The 20,436-nt window shown below is 40.8% G+C and overlaps 3 protein-coding genes across 5 annotated transcripts in view; 1 reads left to right on the top strand and 2 right to left on the bottom strand.

Annotated features, from left to right (window-relative positions):
• The window catches only part of LOC123973064 (diacylglycerol kinase zeta-like), a 117,857-nt gene extending 115,932 nt beyond the window's left edge, over positions 1–1,925 (bottom strand). The window contains exons 1-2 of the mRNA XM_046052956.1: positions 1,731–1,925; positions 1,346–1,458 (exon numbers count right to left, since the gene is read on the bottom strand). Coding sequence (XP_045908912.1) covers positions 1,346–1,458; positions 1,731–1,853 — 236 coding nt within the window. The 5' untranslated portion in view covers positions 1,854–1,925. The remainder of the gene's footprint in view (positions 1–1,345; positions 1,459–1,730) is intronic.
• Positions 1,926–9,628: 7,703 nt separating this feature from the next.
• cryaa (crystallin, alpha A) lies at positions 9,629–12,136 on the top strand. Its single transcript, XM_046053015.1, has 3 exons — positions 9,629–9,826; positions 10,290–10,412; positions 11,927–12,136. The coding sequence occupies exons 1-3, from the start codon at positions 9,629–9,631 to the stop codon at positions 12,134–12,136; spliced, it is 531 nt and encodes a 176-aa protein (XP_045908971.1).
• Positions 12,137–14,166: 2,030 nt separating this feature from the next.
• The window catches only part of LOC123973104 (heat shock transcription factor 2 binding protein), a 12,818-nt gene continuing 6,548 nt past the window's right edge, over positions 14,167–20,436 (bottom strand). For all 3 annotated transcript variants that reach the window (XM_046053005.1, XM_046052996.1, XM_046052987.1), the window contains 3 exons: positions 16,671–16,774; positions 15,506–15,705; positions 14,167–14,463 (listed from right to left, as the gene is read on the bottom strand). In XM_046053005.1, the coding sequence (XP_045908961.1) occupies positions 14,434–14,463; positions 15,506–15,705; positions 16,671–16,774 (334 nt within the window). In that variant the 3' untranslated portion in view covers positions 14,167–14,433. The remainder of the gene's footprint in view (positions 14,464–15,505; positions 15,706–16,670; positions 16,775–20,436) is intronic.

The raw sequence follows: 20,436 nt of genomic DNA on the forward strand, positions 1-20,436 counted from the left end.
CCAAATTGTGATTGCTAGACAACTGGGTCAAAGCACCCTCCAAAACAGCCTGCGGTGGTCAGTACCTATTAAAAGTGGTCCAAGGAAGGAAAAGGAAATATTTGACCATCTTCAATCAATTAACCAGAAAAGAGGACAAAACTCAGTTGCTAACATCAGCGTGTTCTTTGTTGGGTGGCATTATGTGAGTCTTGAGCACTGCAAGGTCCTCCATCTGCTTTGCAAATTCATTCTCAATACGTTTTTATAGTCCACTCAGACCTGTGCCACTGCGCCCCTCAAAGCCGTCAAATGTTTTTAGCTGAATGAGCGCACAGCAACTTCAAATTTGACTTTAATCTCAAACAGTGTCAGAGCAGCTGTCATTAGGTATTATCTACCAAACCAGATGCAACCGAACAGTTAGCTCAACTTCAAGCGTGCCTTAAGGATGTAAAACCCTGGACAAGTTATTGTAATGGGCCCCAAATGACTCTAAAGATATAATTACTCTGGTTGTCATCGCCCTGGCCTCCAGCACCACTGCAAGAAACTTTTAACTTTGATCAGGTCCTTCCCCTCCCACATAGAACAAACTTCAAGGACCGCATTTAAACTACGTAACATTATAAAAAATCAGGACCATCCTGTCTCAGAATGATGAAAACTAGTCCACACATATGTTACTTCTAGGCTGGATTACTGCAATTCTTATTATTATATTCCTTATTATCAGAATGCCTGTTAAATCTCTTTAGACTCTCCAGTTGATCCAGAATGCTGCGGCTTTTGTTCTGACAAGAACCAGGAGATCATGTTTCTCCCATAATAGCTTCTTTGCACTGGCTCCTTGCTAGATCCAGAATTCAATTTAAAAACCTTCTGCTCACCTTCAAAGCCCTTAATGGTCTGGCACCGTACTGTAGCTCACAGTACATTATTACACTACTAGAACACTGAGCTCCAAGAACAGAGTCAGTTTCAGTCACTGATCAAGACGAAGAAGAAAAGTTGAGCTAATATCAGAATCAGAATCAGCTTTATTTGCCAGGTGTGTGTACACATCATTTTATTATCTTGTATACAAGCAAGTTAATCACTAATCTACATGCAGAATAACCTGTTTTTGGCAAACATTACAGGTAGGTGGGGTTATTTATTCAAAGGTTTAGCACCTGGTCTCGGTGAAGAAAAGACATAAACAGCACCTTTAATTGTTAACTTATCTCACAGACACACATGCACCACGTCATCCAGTAAGAAAAACACTAAGACAACCTAATCAGAAACACCCTACAGTACATTCAGGTAAAACAGGTTTGCATTCCACTTCTTCTGTTTGGTTTTCTTTGGAGTTGTTTCCTACCTGTAGGACACCTGCTTTTTGAAGGTCAGCTGGACAAACTCTGCCTCCATCTGGGACACTGACAGCCGACCCTCCTCCTCCTCTGCCAGCACCTTCTGCTTTCCCCCTTGTGCCTAGATATAAATAATGTTACAAACATATATTGATTCCCCATAAGCTCCCCTGACCTCACTTAGTGTGTAGCTTTACCAGTCAGTTTGTGCTTAAACGCACTGCACTGGTTGACAACACAGGAAGGGCTCAACTCTTATAACAGCTGATACAGTAAGAACATTGTATTATATAACAACAATGATACAAAACTACGTGACTTTTGACTATGCTGGGGCGTAGAAGGAAGCACACAGTTTTACGGATTAGTGAACACCCCCACACACACACCTACCTGACAGCAGCCGCGCTCCAGCGTGCTCTTCGAGCTCCCCTCTGCGGCGAAAACGTCCTCCTCCTCGGCCACGTCCTCCAGCCCAGGCCGCTCCACAACCGGAGGCGCGGAGTCTCTCATCATCCCTGCGGTCTCTCTGCACCGTTTGTTTAACGATTAATAAGGTTATAATTATGTTACCTGCGCTCTGTCGAGTCGGCTGCTTAATGCTGTGTTCCTGTTTCCCCCCCCCCCCTAGAAGTTACTGTTTCGGTGCGTATTTAAATGAAGCTCGTCTCTGCCCCATCTTCTGTGTGTGCCGCCGCGCTCTGTTAAATAACCCGTAACCCCGCAGAGAAATACCGGTCTGGTAGGTCAGCCAGGACACCAGCTCCCTCTGTGCGAAGTGGGCTGTAGTCAGTGAGCAGTAATGAAAAGTTGGCAGCGGTAGGAGAGGGGCTCTGCTCCGTCTTCCATGTAGCTGTTGCAAGAAATCAGCTGAGCTCTCTCTCTCTCTTTCTCGCTCTCTCTCCTTGTTATCTATTGAGCAACGCAACTACTGTGCAACGGTGACGACTGAAATTACAAAATGATGCATTAATAGGCTATTAATTGGGCTGCATGCTATTGCTCGCCTCATTTCCTAATGCTCAGTGGTGGATGAAGTATTCAGATCTTAAAGAGTAAAAATACTTGAAGTAGCCTATTAAAATTAAAGGTAAAGCTTTCTCCAAGCAGAAAAAAAAAATGCTATTATAACTATTGGGCTATATAATTAGATTAACTATTAGTACTCATGCATTTATGTAAAAGTAGGATTGTGCTGTAGTAGTTGGTTGAGGTTGAAATGTTTTGTATCAGACTGCAATTATGGATTAATCTGCTGGTAATTTTCTCCATTAATCGATTGCAATATTTCTAAAAAAATAGTGAGTAACCTTAAAATGATTAAAAATACATTGAAATAATAAAAAGCAAAAGCAGAAAATCTTCACGTTTGAAAAATGACTTAAAAGATTATCACAATAGTTGCCTGTTAAATTTCTGACAATCAACTAAGTAGCTGTACTTGAATAAACTGATGTAGTTTTTAAAAGTTTGTGTGTAAAACTAGTAACTGAACCTGTCAGATAAATGTAGTGAAGTGATGTGATGGAGTAGAAGTAGAAAGTACAGTATAAATACCTATAATTTGTACTTAAGTGCAGTACTTGAGTAAATGTAGGCTACTTAATGTCAATGCTTGATAGATCATTTATCGTCTAGAAAAGAGCTACAGAGGATTTGACTACAATACATTTAACATTTACAACTGCAGGCTTTAGTGACATTTATAATTATTATAATTAAAAGATGACAAACTGACTTTCTCAGAATCAGAATCCGCTTTATTGCCAAATATGTGTACACATACAAGGAAATTGACTCAGGATTGTACATTGCTCATGATGTGCTTACTTATACAATGATACCATAACACAATAATAAAATAATAATAATAAAATAAAATCAGACACAAACTACAGAATAGACAACACTAATATACACACTAGGAACAAAACAATATAGACATATTGACAAATAGTGCAGTGATCAGAGTGCAAAGGATGCAAGAGTAAACTATTATTCTCATTATGTACATGTTGAAGGTGGATATGATATACGGGTACACATACATGTACACATTAACACATGTACACAGTGTGATGGAGCATAGTGCAAAGGATACTGGAAAAAATAAATAAGACCTATGATCTTATGACCTGAGGTAGGTGCATTGGTATACAGTATATACAATATGACATAGTATGAACAGCACTAAAAGTGAGCCTTTATTAGCGTCTTTATTAACTACAGAATTGATGGTTTACTAGAAAGTTATACTCATGATGCCTAATGACTTTATTAATGACCTTTTTAACAAATTATTATTAGGCTCATTGGTCAAAGGAATCTTTCACAAGTCTTATTAATGGTTTGTAAGTATTCTATAAAGTAGCAGATTAGTAATAGAGGTAATAATGACATTTATAATGACCCTCAAACAAATAAATTAATAAAAATGTGCAGTTAATCAAGCTTCACTAACAATGTGAACTGCACAATTAACAAACAGTGAAAACAGTTGTAAGTCTTCTGGGGCTCTGTTAGGACGCAGACTACACATTCATAACAGGGGCATCATCAGGCATGGGTGATCCAAAGTTAAGCTGCATTATGGGAAATGTAGAATATAGTGTTTTTGGAGCTTGACCCACACTAGACACTAAAAATCTTAATCTCTACTTCTTCAACTGACATATGTGAAGTATTGCTAATGTGTCTTTGTGTTACTGACAGGGTGCCAGCAAAACACTTACCCAACATATTGCTTCATAAATGTGTCTCAGTCCACAATGGAAACTTTAAGCACCACTTAAAGGAAGTAGTACTGTGTAAGACATTGTAAAACAAAGCACTTGGGATTTGTTTAAGTCCACTAACATCTCTTGTTTCCACTCTCTCTCCCACTTGATGCGGTCACCGTCACACAGCACAGCTCATAGAAAACATACAAAAGAAATATCAGGGCTGTCAACAATAGAAAGATCACACAATCCCACAGGAAGTATCCCTGGTTTAGTACTGTATGTAGAGGATGGTGTCATGTGTACAGGCGTGATAATCAATACCTACAGATGTCATAGTGTAGACGGATGAAGAATATTATATTATTTTATATAAATGTGTTAAATAACATTTAAGACTGATCAGATCAGTGTGTATTTCAAACAATGATCAGACAAGAGTTTGTATCTTTTGTCATTCCTGTTTAAACGTCTGTTCAATGAATATAACTACATTTAAATAATGTCATTTAAAGTATAAATTATCATAGAGCTATGAAATGATTCCTTCAACTATGGCTTTGGGTCATGTGTAGTGTCTATATGAAGCCCTAAAAGCTTCAGGTATTCAGGACTGAAAGCTCTGCGCTCACAAGTCATTACATCCTATCCTCAGCGCTGAGAATACAGTAACAATTTCCATCTGAGGGCAGAGAAACACCAGCAGGGTGCAGTATCACTGTGATATTTACACACACGAACACATATTATTAAATAATTAATGGAAAAAACACTTTATTCAAATTAAAGCAGGTGTCCAACACAACTTTTTCAACTGTTTCTGCATGATAGATGTGACAGACACTGGTAGTGTAGCCCCTGATCTCTATCTGGGTCAGGGATTTTAGAGTTTAAAAGGTGATGAAGGTGATCCGATGTCAGTCCAGCAGGGTGCAGCAGAACTCACTCTCTGAGAGAGTGATCTGACTGTGGAGAGGAACTCTCAAAGAGCAGGAATATCTAAGTTTAATTAGTACATATAGTATATCTTCTATATTATAGCCTTGTGCTACATAAATCTCCTCTATGACAAAACCTGCTTCATCACTGTTGTTTGAGTTGAAACACGTTGAAACATGTTCAACTGGAGAAGGTAAAGAAAGAACAAAACATGATTTGTGGGTGCATCGTAAAGGATAGATTTACATTTTTTTAAGCCTGTCATAAAACAACAGTCACTTGCCCAGATGTAGAGCCTAATGAAACTGCTTTTGGTCACTGTAATTGTTCAATTCAATTCAATTCAAACATTATTTATCATCATAGGACAACTTAGTTTCAGTATTCCGTTCATATAAAACAAAGACAAAACAAAGACAACCACAGTCAATCAAGCATTCAGACACTCTATCAGTGACAACATATCAGCATTTGGGCCCCAGAGCAAAGCAGCAAATTCACAAGTCACCATGAATGGACCATAATTCATAGAAATAAATAAATACACAGTGCTTCAGCACCTCTGTGCCTCCTGACCTTAGTGACTGAGAAGAGATTCCTTCACAGTACATTTCTATTGAACGTGATGAGAGACAAAATCCACAGCCCTCACTCTGTGCAAAAAGTTCAGCCAGAGTGACTGGGAGGCTCATTTATAGGAAACAAGGTTGTGTAAGGAACAGATCTCAGTATGAAAAGGAGGATTGATTACAGTGACCAAAAACTGTTGCTGGACTGTACTTTTCTAGTCTTCCGACAACTCAAAGCGCTTTACGGTACATGTCACATTCACCCCAGTCATACAGTGATGAAAGAGGCTGCCATGCAGGGTGCCAGCTGCTCATCAGAATGTAACTAACATTCACATACCAACGGCACAGCGATCAGGAGCAATTTGGAGAACAGTATCTTAAGCACACTTCGACATGCAGACTGGAAGAGCCGGGGATTGAACCACCGACCTTCTGATTAGTGTTTTATTTCACTGCTTCCTCTGATGGTTTTGGTGACAATGACATCAGTGGCATTGGTGTTAACCTGTGTGCGTATTTGTGTATGTGCTCTATGTTTGAATTTGTTGGAGTGACATTTTTATTTATTGTTGTATTTACTGCAATTGACTGCTGTTTACAAGCCATATTGCCCCTCAGTGACATTAAAGCTTTACTCTCTATTCTGTAGTGTTCATTAAGATAGATAAAATGTGAAACTATCCTTTAACAAACCAATGAATGAATATGAGCCACCCAACCGGGCTGCCAGGTTATAGGCCAAAACAGCTTTTCAGAACTGTGGAAACCCATCACTCAGGCATTGTCTGTCCCATTGATAAAAACACAGAATGCTGACTCTGCTGAATTGCAGCCGGTCTAACGGCATCTATGTCCGGTCTGCAGCAGCTAGCAACCCCAAAAACCTCCCCAAACTGTCCCTAAAACAGCCACAACCCCGGCTGCCTGGCCCAGTTGCTCTTGGCCTGCAGGGGCATGGAGCTGCTAAGCCCCTGTGCTGGCTGGCCAAAGCCCTGTGGGATTAGACTAATGCAGGCGGCGGGAAGCCACTGGTGGTGAAACAACAGGCATGGGAAGTGACCCTTAGCTTCACATTAGAATTAACTGTTGGCTACAAACTATGGCCGGTTGTCTTTAATTGCATTAGATTGTACAAGTGTTCATGTTAGTGTATCTGTGTTATGCATACACACATCAGCTATAACATTATGACCACCTGCCTAATATTGTGTAGCCTTGGATGTACCCTTTGAGGTATGGACTCCACTAGACCTTTAAAGGTGTGCTGTCGTATCTGGCGGCATGACACTAGCAGCAGATCCTTAAGTTCTGTAAGATAAGAGGTGGGGCCTCCACGGATCGGACTTGTTTGTCCAGCACATCCCACAGATGCTCGATTGGATTGAGATCTGGAGAATTTGGAAGCCAAGTCAACACCTTGAACTTGTTGTGGATGGGTGCACTGTCCTGCTGAAAGAGGCCACTGCGATCAGGAAAAAACGCTTCCATGAAAGGGTGCACATGGTCTGCAACAGTGCTTAGGTAGGTGGCACGTGTCAAAGTAACATTCACATGAATGGCATGACCCAAGTTTCCCAGCAGTACATTGCCCAAAGCATCACACTGCCTCTGCCGGCTTACCACTTTTACGTATTGCATCCTGGTGCCATGTGTTCACCTGGTAAGCGATGCACACACACACCTGGGCATCCACGTGATGTAACAGAAAAACGGCCGCCCATGACCCTGTCGCCGTTTCAGAGCTTTTCCTTCCTTGGACCACTTCTGGTATTTACTGACCACTGCAGATCAGGAACTCCCCATTAGAGCTGCAGTTTTAAAAATGCTCTGACCCAGTCGTCTAGCCACAATAACAACTTGGCCCTTGTCAAAGTCACTCACATCCTTACGCTTGCCAATTTTTCCTGCTTCTAACACATCAACTTTGTGGACAAATTGTTGACTTGTATATCCCACCCACCTACTTCACCTGTCAGTGTTCATAATGTAATGGCTGATCAGTGTGTATAAGATTATCATTACTCATGCTTTTACGTAAAAGCAGGATTTTACTGCTCAGTGAAGCAATTTTTTTACTATTTCGTATCCAGTCGGACTGCAACTAATGATTATTTTCATTATGGATGATTGTTTTCTCAATGAATTCATTGTAAAAATTCAGAAAATAGTGAGAATTGTCATTACAATTTCCCATGTGACACCTTCACAACGCTTGTTTTGTTCAACCAATAGTACAAAATTCAAAATGATTAAAAAGGAATTAAAATTTCTAAAATGATAAAAAGGAAAACATTGTCACATTGGCGAAGCTGGAACCATGACATGTTTTTACATGACTTAATGAGTTAAATGACCGTCAAATACAGTTGAATATATAATTCATTTTCTGTCAATCAACTAATCATTTTAACTATAACTGTATATACTGTTGTGTAGTTCAATGCCAAAACATAATTTTTTAGGAAGCTCTTCCTATGTTTTGTTTGCAAACATCGTCATTTGTACAGTAACTTGGAACTAAAGCTATCAGATAGTGAAGTAAAAGTACAATATTTCCCTCTGAATGAAATGCATTAAGCTCTAAACCATCTGATGCTTCAGAAACCAGAAATAGTAAATAGTCAGTTCTTTGATATTTTGACCGATGTGTTCCGCTTTGATGTCTTACAGAGGACTCTGTCTGATCCACTTTTTACAGAGACATGTGCTTCGTTCTTGCTATATTTTAAGGTAGTAGGCTGATTTTGATATTGTCTTAATGCGGTGGGTCTCAAAGTGGGGTCCAGGGACCCCCAGGTGTCCTTTAGGGGCTTCCAGGGGGTCCCAGGCAAAAAGGGAAACTATATTTTTTTTATAATTACATCCATAAGTAACACATAACAGAATGTGTGACAACTTGGTTGCAGAATACTTTCTGTAATAAAACATCTAAAAGCAAAAACTCATGTGTGTCCTTCATGTGAAAAAAGTTTGAGAACCACTGTTAAAATGTCAGCTCGGTTTGTGGTCTTGAAACATTCGGGGTTCAAGGTGAGCACTGACTTTTACTTATTCTTCTTTGGCACCAAAAGCAATTAGCTCGGATCTGTCATGTCATATTATAATGGTAAGACACAAAACCCCAATAAGAGCAGTCTCACAGCTGTTGTATGGTGAAAATCCAAACTGAAAAGCATAGTTACAGCATAGTTTAGGGCCGGGACATGGTTTACAGCCCTTTCTGTGGTTTTCCTTAAAATGGGCCTTTACCTGTTCATTAGGGAGTTGAAGTCATCATGACACAGTCTGCAGAAAGAGGGCTTCCAATTGGCTTAATCTTAATTTCTATTTAAAAATCTCAATGGCAGTTTTTTTTCAAATACTGATGTTCTTTTGACTTAAGTAGTCTACATTAGTTAAATGTTAGTAATAACAAAAAAAATCTGTTCTCATCTCTCCACATCAGTTGTTGTTGCTCCACTGACCCTGGAGAGCATTGTTTCTAAATCTGCCCTCCGTCCAACCACACGGGCAGAACAATACAGCTGCATTATGTCACTGACTGACTGACAGAATAGATATGTGTGTGTCTGTTTGATGCATTATCACCCAGGTAAAATCCCTCTCTGTCTTTCGTTGGCTTCCTGACCTCATTGTCTCTGCCATGCCCTTCTCCTCCCTCCTCTCCGTCCAGTAGGGTTTGTTTTGGCAGCTCTGGGTGTCTGGTGTGTGGGTGGCCCTGGGTTGCACCAGGGTGTGGACCCACTTTTTCCCCCCCACCCCCCGCCCCCATGCTCAACCCTGATTCTGCTGACGGGGCCCAACCCACCATGAGATAATGCCATTCCAGAGGGATCGTGACTAAAGCCCCTCTTTTTGGCTCTCAGGTATATAAAGAGGAGACAGCTGGAGAGCAGAGAACAAAGCACTCTAGAAACATTCTTCGCTTTTCATCCACATTCTGCTCTCTCTATCTTGCCTCGCCTCCCTTTCCTCACCTGCTGGTCTCTGAGCTGCGCAGGTACATCTGCCAAACTGAGCCAAGCCAAGCCGAGCTAGACCAAACCTCTCTCCAGTCGCTATGGATATTGCCATCCAGCACCCTTGGTTCAGACGTGCCATGGGCTCTGTCTACCCCGCCCGACTCTTTGACCAGTTTTTTGGAGAGGGCATGTTTGACTACGACCTCTTCCCCTACACCACCTCCTCCATCAGCCCCTATTACAGACAGTCGCTGTTCCGCAGCTTTTTGGATTCTTCCAACTCCGGCATCTCTGAGGTAACACCCGACTCTGGCTCCTTCATGTCAGTAAGCACATTAGTGCTTTGGAGAAACTTATATGGTCATAGGAGAACAGATATAAAGACAGAGTGATGTTGAGATAATGCCAAAGTTCATCTAAACATGTTTCCTAAAAAGGAAGATGCTTAGTTCAATAGAATTTTCCCTTCTAACACTATTTTTATCTATCAATAGTAACTTCTATCCCCCTTTTCCCATCCACTGTTCTGATCTTTGTTCACTCGTTACATTTCTTTCAACTTACATTTAATATCCTGATTTTTTTTTGGTTCATTCCAGACAAAGTCTTGAGATTCAATGCTCTACATCTAAACGTAACTTCTACTGTGCTCAACAGTCAAGAAACGACGTTTCTAGAAGTTGGAGAACTTACACTTTGAGAGGTTCAGTCTCTTAAATCTATATTCTGACCATGTTATGGTTTGTGTGTGTCCCGTAGGTGAGGTCTGACAGGGATAAGTTCACAGTCTACCTGGACGTCAAGCACTTCTCTCCTGATGAGCTCAGTGTGAAGGTCACTGACGACTACATGGAGATCCAGGGCAAACATGGAGAAAGACAGGTACTACTCCTCTTCTCTCTTTTATACACACAAATAGTAAGTAAGACTGCTTAATAACGCATGGGGTTGGTCAATTATTTTGGTTCTATTCCCTCCAAAATGCAGTGTAACCTTGATCCAAAAGTAACTTGAGCTGAGAGAGCGCTATGTTTTGTAAAACATCAGTAGTGGAACAAATGTGAGGTACTTCTATTTCCATTTTGAGCCACGTTATCCTACTACACCACTACATCTCAGAGGCAATGATTGTACTTCTTACTCTGCTACATTTGTCTGACAGCTAGTTACCAGTGACCTTTTAGTTTTTCATACCCTTACTGTCCAGTGAAAACCATTTATGTTCCAATTTGGTGATTCTGAGATTTTTGAGATTTTCTGATAAACTGAAGGGTTCCTCTGTGAGTTGAGAACCTTCGCCTCCTTCTTAAGCTAAATGAACAATTTAAAAATAGAAATTTGGATTAGCTGGAAAATGCACAAAGCTGAAAACAGGGCGGTTCTTCTGAGCTCTTTACAGTACATGTCACTTTCACTCATCCACACCCTGTTGGCAGTGGCTATCGTGCAAAGTGCCAACTGCTCATCGTAATGTCATAATGGAACTAACATTCACACATCAATAGGAACAATTTTGGGTTCAGTATCTTGCTCAACAACACTTCACCAGGAGGAGATGGGGTCGAACCACCGACCTTCTGATTAGTGTACGACCCGCACTACCTCCTAAGACACAGTCGCCCCCCAAAAACATAACATATAATAGTAAAACACTGACAGGAGCCATTTTTCTGCACAATAAGTCTGTTTACTTTTGATACTAAAAGTACATTTTGCTAGTAATACTTACACACTTAAGTACGGTTTTGAACTTAGCGCTTTTACTTGGGGAGTATTTTAACTTTGACCTGTGAACATAGATTGAAAAAATTGTCTTAGACAAAGTAATGTAACTGCTTAAAGGTATTTATAAGAGGTGTTCTTTAATGTTCAAAATAATTTATTATAAGAGGGGGCTCCATATTTGAAACACTGTAGGTGTAAATTAATTTTATCAAGATCTCAGAATATTCACAAAAAAATTGACTGCTCCGCTGCACAGTGGAACCTTTCAAAGTTGATTTAAATGCTACATGTACTGTGCATTATTATGAGTTTAATACCAGACACAATATGGTCAATGTTGGCAAGCCCTTATAGTAGCCTTTATAGCCATAGCATTACTTAGTACAGTGGTTCTCAAATCTTTTCTGTCATGTCTGTCTTTAAGAAGCCAAAAAAAGATCATGCTATAGAAAACACATGAGCCAAATCCGTGACATTCAGCTGCAAAACATTTGAAATATGCTACAGGAGCTGCAAAATAATTGATAATTTGTTGTAGTTCCTGATAAAACATTGATCCAAGTGGCCATTTATATAAAGCGAAGACTTCATTCTCAGAGTTTGTCCTTTAATAATTAAGTCTTTCCCTGGACTGACCCTGCCATCATGGCATTAATCCTGCTGTTTTTCAGGACGACCACGGTTACATCTCTCGTGAGTTTCACCGCCGCTACCGCCTCCCTTCCAACGTTGACCAATCAGCAATCACCTGCACCCTATCAGCTGATGGTCTGCTGACTCTGACCGGGCCAAAGGTCTCTGGGGGGAGTGAGTCCGGGCGCAGCGAGCGCAGCATCCCCATCACCCGTGATGAAAAGACCAACGCTGCTCCATCCTCCTAGAGGCCGAGCGGTGGGAGTTGATCAGAGGTGCTGGAGGGGCTCGACTCTCCTACCACCTGCATCGACCGGGATGGACAACCACAGAATCTTCCACCCCTTGGCTTCTTCTTCTCCCTTTCCCCGAGAGGATATCTGCGTCCTCCTCACTTCACTTTCTCCTCTGTAGATTCTTCGTAGCACACTCTCACAGTATTATTAGTATAATTGTTTTGAGCTTGATATAAATCTCCCCATGAGGATGGTTAAGTGAGGGGCACAGGAAGTTTTTTAGTCGAAAACTCATCTACGGACGAGACGTTCACATAGCCTACGCTTCATTCCGCTGATTGTTGTTTGATGTGTGTCAGAGCGAGCCCTCTGACTGTACAGATGGTTAAGCTTGGAGGTAAATGTCACACATGTCTTGTCCCAGATTTTCCCATCAGTGAAGCTCTCTGAAGCCGTGGCTGCTTCCATTCTTGTCCTCACTCTCTGAATCCTCTCCTCTCTTGTCTTAAATATATCCTGTACTGTAGTCTAGGCCTTGTTCAATGGATGCCCGCTCATTACTCCATTCTCCAAGTCCATACTAAAGAAACATACAATAAAGCTGTACAATTAACAAAAAGGCAACTCTTGTGTGGATTTATTCTTTAACCTTCATATCAAGTTTCAGTTCAATGAATGTGGTGCCTATTGCTAACTATGATATTATGATACCGGGTGCCTATGGCTCAGGACGTACACCAATCATACACTAATCAGAAGATCGGCCGTTCAGTCCTCCAGTCTGCATGTCAAAGTGTCCTTGGGCAAGAACCCAAAACCCAAATTGCTCCCAATGGAGACGTGAATCCAATGCGGAAGTCCCGTGAACCTGCATTCAATTGAACGGCCAGCAGGGGGCGAATCTTCTGGTTGCAAAAAGAAGACGGCTCCATTAGAAAAAATGGTGAAATGACCCTACTTCGTAGCTGTTTATGGTCTCAATCACTAGTTTCAGGTCTTTTTTCAATACAACACGATGTTCATTTTAAATTATGGTCCCATTTAGAGGAAAATAGACCATAAAGCAGAGTATGCTACAGGGCGGGATTATCTGCGATTGACAAGTCGTTACCACGGCAATCTGTCAATCAGGCCACGGCACTGTGTAAATTTAACCGGCGCTCTATCGGCCAAACTCGAGGCTTCAAAACGGCAGTCCACAAACCAACGGGTGACGTCGCGATGACTACGTCCACTTCTTTTATACAGTCTATGTTCTGGCCCACTTACACTGGCTTCATGGCATTGTGGACACCTTTAAAAAGCATCTGAAGACCCACCTGCTTAAACCTGCCTTTGTTTTTATATTTTTCTCTTGCATTGTGTTAAGATGTTAAACCTAACCTAAACCTAACTTTAAAGTTTCAGTGTGTAATATGTAGGAGGATCTATTGACAGAAATGCAATAAAATATATATATATATAAAATAGCCTCATTTTAACTGTTTTATATACTCTTAACTCTTAGGTAGTTTAATCTACAGCAATGAAGAAAGAAGTAAGTCTCAATAAAGGAAAACTTAATCCTTAATTCAAATTCAAAATTACCAAATTTGGAGATAGGCCAACATGGTTTGAATAGACATTCAAGGTCAACCGTATTGTCAGTTCTGCCATTTGTACTGGACATATAGAAGATCAAAATGTTCTCTCAGACCCTGGTTTTGGCAAATAAGTACTAAAACAAAGGGTGTAAAAATACTAGGATAAATTAAGCTGGGGTTCAGGGGGATCAACAACAAAAACTGGGGATGCAAAGATGTACAATGTGACATCCACAGGATGAGTACTTGTTTTTAGTGTTCTGTACAAAGTTGCTTATGCAGTATAACAAAGTTCTTATGGCTGGTGGTGGTTGGTTTCTATGTGGTCCACGACTAAAAGTAACTACTAGCTACAGTTGTCAGGCAAATGTAGTGGAGTAAAAGGTCCAGTATTCGCCTCAGGGTGTGTGTGTGAATCATCGGCTGCTTCTACGTGACAGAAAGACAGTTCTCTAAAAGTGTGCAAACATCACAACTTTAATGTATCTTGAACAAACCTGTATTACATTAAGTGAGTAACAAACCATGAGAACAAATCTGAAGGCTCAACAGTGCAAGTAAAAACAGTCATAAAAGTTTAGATATGAAAATCTGTTCCTTGTGTGCTATAATAGCTCTTATACTCATATTGCACTTATACAAACAGAAACAGACAGATCTGATGTGACATGAAAGGAAGTTAAACAACATGAGGAGGAGGACTGGGCTGAACATACTGAATCCACATTAGAGGCTGCTCTGTTTACACCCCCGGCCCTGGAAACACACAAACAGTCTTCATTTTATCGCTTCTATGCTTTACTGTTAAAGACACACTTAATAAGTCATCATTTTTAATTAGACCTCCATAATTTTCACATTTACAATATTTAAAACTAGGCCTTGGGCGGTTCATCACTATTGTCGACTTACTTGATTACGGAGGAAATACGTTGATTTGCATTACGTGCATCGGCTCCGCTAATCCTGTTTCCTTTTTTGTCTCCACATAAACTTGGATATTTGTAATAGACAATATGATTGATGAAATTTACACAGTTTGCCTATGGTGCCTACAGAAGCACTGGCAAAAATACAGCAACGTATAGGTGAAGACGAATTAAGCCCTCCTTGTTCAAAGACGGTGGCACATGTTGGAACACAGTTTGGTGACTGCCAGTCAAGGTATTTTAACAACAGAGGTAAACAAACCTACTGTCCTACGAGAAAAATGTTGCATAATAATGTATGTAGCAAAAGTAAACACATATATTTAGACCCTAATCTCAAAAAGCCTTTCTTGGCTTTATGGCTTGGAGGAGCTATAAGGGGTTCCCATTCACTATATGGACAGAAGTCCGGGGACACCTACACATTACTTTTATGACATAAATTCTAAATCCACAGGCTTTAATAGCCTTTTCCAGCTATAAAAGCTTCCACTCGTCTGGGAAGGCTTTCTACAAGACTTTGGCATTTGTGAGGTCAGACACTGATGCTGGATGAGAGGGCCTGGCTCACAATCTCTGTTCTATTTCATCCCAAAGGTGTTGGATAGGTTTGAAATCAGGGCTCTGAGCGGGACGGTCAGGTTCTTCCACACCAAACTGGGAAAACCATTTATTTATGGAGCTGGCTTTGTGCACGGGGGCATTGTCATATTGAAACAGGAAAAGGCCAAACACAAACTGTTGGAACTATTGTCTTAAATGTTATGCTGTAGCATTAAGATTTCCCTCAACAAAGACCACATCATGAAAGAACAGGACAAGGGGTGTCCCAGTACCTTTGCCCATATAGTGTATTTTAATGGAGGTACCTGTTGGAGGGCATTCAGGTCCTCCAGGGTCTGCTGGGCAGCCAGTCTCAGGCTGGGTTGCACCTTGGAGGTGAGACGACTGACCCGAGCTCGGAGGTCTGGATCCAGCAGGGAGGAGCCCAACAGGAGCAGCACATCCTCCTCCAACAACACCGACTGCAGGAGACGCAGAGAGTGGAGACAAACCTCCCAGTCTCCATCTGTCAGACAAACAGATCACATTTACATTTAGATTTATTCATTTAGCTGATCAGATCAGAGGTAGTGTGGAGGCTGACACCTAGACACTGTGTTTTTGTTTTGTTTTACAGGGACATAGTCTGTATAATTTCCATCTTCATGTAGCATGACCCCATGCTTTTAGAGGTGAAAAAGGAACTCGAGCATGGTAGCAGATTAACTGGCTTGGGAGAGATTAAAGCACATGGCTAACTGACACGCAGAGGGGGGAAGGACAGAGAGGCTGTCCCTCAAACAAACAACAAATTTACTACCAGGAGGACTGCCGTATTTGGTTTTGGATCATTATCACAGTCTCATTCACTGCCCTCAAGAAGACTTTTCTTCACAGCAGACATTTTGACTTGTCATAGTATGAAAAGAATTGCAACTTCCTACTTGTTAACTCGGGGCAAATCCATCAACCCTGACTTCATGAAGTCATCTGACATCACACAACAATGGCAGGAGCAACCTGGTCAGGAGCACCTTCCACTCAATATAGCATCAGTATCAGTTATACAGAAAGAGCAGTGTCTGTGTTTTGTGGCGGTACTGAAAGACATCCCATCCGGATTTCTAAATACCCTGCTATATGCTGTAATACTGCCCAAGCCTACTTATAATTTAGAGAACTACATAATATATTTTTGAACCATCAGGTTGTCATTTTTTTAGGCCCACAAACAAATGAAACCAAACTTAATTTTTTTGTACATTTCTGAATTATTGTGTCAAAGAAAAAGAGCAAATGCAGAAATAAGTGAAATCCCCAAACTGTCCTGACATAAATGCCCTAGTTTGACCAGAACTGTACATACCAGCTTTTCAACTTCTTATCAGTGGTGTCTTTGGTGCACATCCGTGTATGTGACATTTACGTCCGCATGTCTTCAAGTTTGTACCAGAGTTGAGTTGCTCTGAATGAGACTGGCGGTCTCCTTACCGTCCAGCAGGGTCGAGATGAGAGGCAGGAGTCCTGGGTTCTCACTGATGTACTTCAGTCCTTTAACACTGATGCTGACATTATACAGAGCCATCAGCATCAACCTGCAGCAAAACACGAGCAGTCAGTTTTACTAATCCACTACTGTGTCCTGCAGAAGAACGTTGCTGACACCTACTGCCCACATCTAGACACTAACACGCATTCATTTGAGCTTGATCAGTAAGTGGTGGATGTGCACCCATGGCGGCTGGTCTACACTGTCTAGTTCAATGACTGATCGTGTTTCTTTATTCTGGGTATATGAGCTTTTGCTCAGACAAGTACAACGAATGTTTCAACTTTAAGAGGTCATGCCATTCATTAAAGTAAAGGTTATGTTTTTTTCTTGTCTATAAACACTCTATTGCACTATGAACACTCATCATTCATCCTCTCCAACAGCGTGAAAGTTGTGAGTGGATGTCCAGGACAAATAAGAAGAGGTTTAATGTCAATATATTCATAAATGAACAAGCTATTAAAATAACAACTAGGGCTGGGCAATAAAACAATAATAATAATTATCGCAATATAACTTTCCTCAATAACAGTATAACAAATGTTCAATAAATCGTTAATAAATATTTGATTTAATTCATTTAATTCACAAACAAAAATTAGCACTTAATCTTTCTATTAAGATATTTATTTTGTTGAGGGAAATGGACTAAAACAAGATTTACAAATCATGTTTTTTGAAAGAATAATTTATCATTATAGTTTTGAATTTTCTGTCTCAGATTCGTGTTTGTCACATTCTGACCATAAAGAAAAGTTTAACCACACTTAACCATCAATTAACAATCTGGTATCTTCAATGTTTACTCAGGAGCAAAAATCTGCCCTTAAAGAAATAATGATTTGACATTTATCGTGATAATTAGCGATATCGAACGGTATGAATTGTTTTTATCGTGATAAAATTTTTGGCCCTAATAACAACCTTGCAAAGTTCATAAATATTTAATCAATTCATTCTCTTTATCAAACTCACAGGTGTGAAACGTTTAAGGGTTGTCACTGTCTATATTGGCAGTGGTTTGAGATTTCTATGTTGAAAAATAATGCAAGTTATAGACAATTGAAATAGATCTCACTGCACTTTTAAGACGGTCCCTAACTCCGCCTATAGTGACAGGTGTGTCAGAGAGACATTCAGTTCTTTTTGCTGCAAACTGCATCGTCATCTTTGGTGATTTTGAGGTGATCAAAACTGTGAAACATCTGCCTAAATTAGCTCCCTTTAACATATTCCAAAATTGTGAGAAATCAAGGCTCTAAAAAAGAGCTATTGACAGGTAACAGCCGCAAAACTAACTTAACATAACACCGGTTTCCATACACAACTCTTTTCTTTTCAACAAGAAGAGGCGGAGCTGAGCTGTTGCTGCAGCTGCACTTGTTGCTAAATTCCACATGTTGGATCCCCGATACCTTCGGTACCTAAAACAAGTACGAATGTGTAGGTTGATAGCTTTGTTTTTGCAACAATCCTGCGTGCACATTACCCTCCGCCACAGGTCAGGATGGAAATACTGCCTGTGGAAACCATGGTGGAAACACAAATTGGGTATTTGGTGCGAAAAACATTGGAAGATACCAACTTCATTTAAGGGAATTTGCTGAAGCCTAATATTAACTTCAGCTGACAAAAGTAATTTTTATACAGAATGAGGACAAAACTGGAGGACTCATTCATTCTATGAAAGTATTGCTTGTGTCGGGTCGCGAACGAGCTCTATGAGTCGGCTCCTTTCTGTAGCATCTATTTCTTTTCAGTACAATTCATTCACAAGCTGTCAATCCGTATGGCTTGATTATGATGCCCTAATAATGGGCAGAGCCAAACCCAGTGAGCAAAAAAGGTAAGGGGGTAAAAACTATATGACAACGGTTTTAGGTAAAAAAAAACAAAAAAAACATTCATGCGTTTGTTTGTGTGTGCAGAATCTACACATTTCATGGTCAGGGTCCAAACTAACCTTGGCTAAGCAACAATGTCAATGGCATGTAATGTAATGAAAACAATCTGATTTTAATAATGTAAATTGCTAATTCAGAAGAAAGCAAAGCTGGTGTACAGAGGATCTAATCCTGTCATTGTTATAATGATCAGATGCAGCTCTATGTTAGATATTGTTTCGATAAGTTTCTCTCTTTCAGGCCATGTTCAGACCAACAGTGAAAAGACCAGTGGTTTGTGTTCTGCATTCTGTGGCAGCTTCACGTACACTTTCAGTTTGGGGAAGACACCAGGCTTCATTAGCTCCAGAAGCTTCGTCAGAGTGTCCAGTAGGACATGAGCCGAGCTGGACAGGAAGTCCCGCCCACACGCCACTGCTGCTATATCTGATTGATGGGAGACAAAGACAAGGCAGGTGACTGGAGGACGGCTGGTCTGGAGTCGCTGTGAGACACTGACACACAGTCAATTGACATTTTAACTTGTTTGAGATGGTCACGGTGTCATGTGACTGCAGTTTTCTGTTGTGTTCTCGCCATCAGCCTGAGAAATGACATTCTGACATCCACAGCGACTAATGACTTGCATACATATTAAACAAGGGCAGGAAATGCACAAGAATAACGTGACTCAGAGGATCCAGGCGAGGCAAATCTACTCGTGTACAGAAAAGTGGTGTAAAAAATAAATCTTATAGAGTGTGTTTGAAGCTGTGAACTCACTAGTAATGGTTCCAGCCAGAGCCAGCACAAACTGGTGATCCTGGGAGTTGTGGTCCTCAGTTTTCATCTCCTCATCCAGCGACCTGACAAAGCTCTCCAGAGTCTGAGCAGCTAAGGTCAGGAAGGAATGCAGCTTACCCTGCACCATCAGCGCACATAAAGTACACACATCAGACAATACGACTCCACCAATCAGATATCAAATTATGTAAATGTTTAATATGAAACTCTGAGAGTCTGAGACTGCCATTGGGATTAGAATAATAAACACAAACACACACAGAAAGACAGGCTTGTGGAGATGACTCACATCAACCAGCCAGTGCGCCACAGTGTCCTCCTTGGCAGAGCAGCTCCACAGCAGACTGCAGGCTGCAGATCCCAGACCAGAGCAGAAGTCTGCCTGCTGCTGCAGCTCTGCTCCGCTCTGCCACAGCTGCTCACGTAACAGCAGCTTCTCCTACACACACAAATGGCAAGGTGATATCACAAAACAATGGACGAGGTAAAGCCATAAAACTTTTAATTATTTTCTATATAGGGACATTTTTCAATTAAATTTTTTTAATTTATTAATAATTGTGTTAATTTCTAATGATACGCTATCTGCATTGCTATATAGCAGCAGAAGTCTGATATGTTTAAAAGCGTCTCATTGTTGTGTAAAGAAACATGAGATGAATTTTACATTTAAATTACGTTGCCTGCCCTCTCTCACCTCTCTCTCTTTCTGACATTCAATCTGCACTGCATCCAGTCGGGACTGAAGGTGCAGACACTCCTGTTGCAACTGCTCTTGTTCCACCGCAAGGCGCTCCCTCACTATGCACACACACACACACACACATACATACACACTGTCTGTGGGTTTGCGTGTTTACCTTGCAGTTACCCAGGTCACGTGAGATCTCTGTGCTGTTAACTAACAGCAACTTGCTCGCGATACATTCTATTAGATGTTTAACCAAGAGTAGATTTGGTTAGTATGGATATTATTGGTGTTGTTTTCTGGGGGCTGTCTTCTGCATTTTTATATATA

This window comes from Micropterus dolomieu, linkage group LG01, assembly GCF_021292245.1.
Source record: "Micropterus dolomieu isolate WLL.071019.BEF.003 ecotype Adirondacks linkage group LG01, ASM2129224v1, whole genome shotgun sequence".
Classification (NCBI taxonomy): Eukaryota; Metazoa; Chordata; class Actinopteri; order Centrarchiformes; family Centrarchidae; genus Micropterus; species Micropterus dolomieu.

Coding starts and splice junctions, on each gene's coding strand:
- cryaa (XM_046053015.1), top strand. CDS start 9,629: ATGGATATTGCCATCCAGCACCCTTGGTTCAGACGTGCCATGGGCTCT. Junction 9,827..10,289: donor CCAACTCCGGCATCTCTGAG/GTAACACCCGAC, acceptor TGTGTCCCGTAG/GTGAGGTCTGACAGGGATAA. Junction 10,413..11,926: donor GCAAACATGGAGAAAGACAG/GTACTACTCCTC, acceptor GCTGTTTTTCAG/GACGACCACGGTTACATCTC.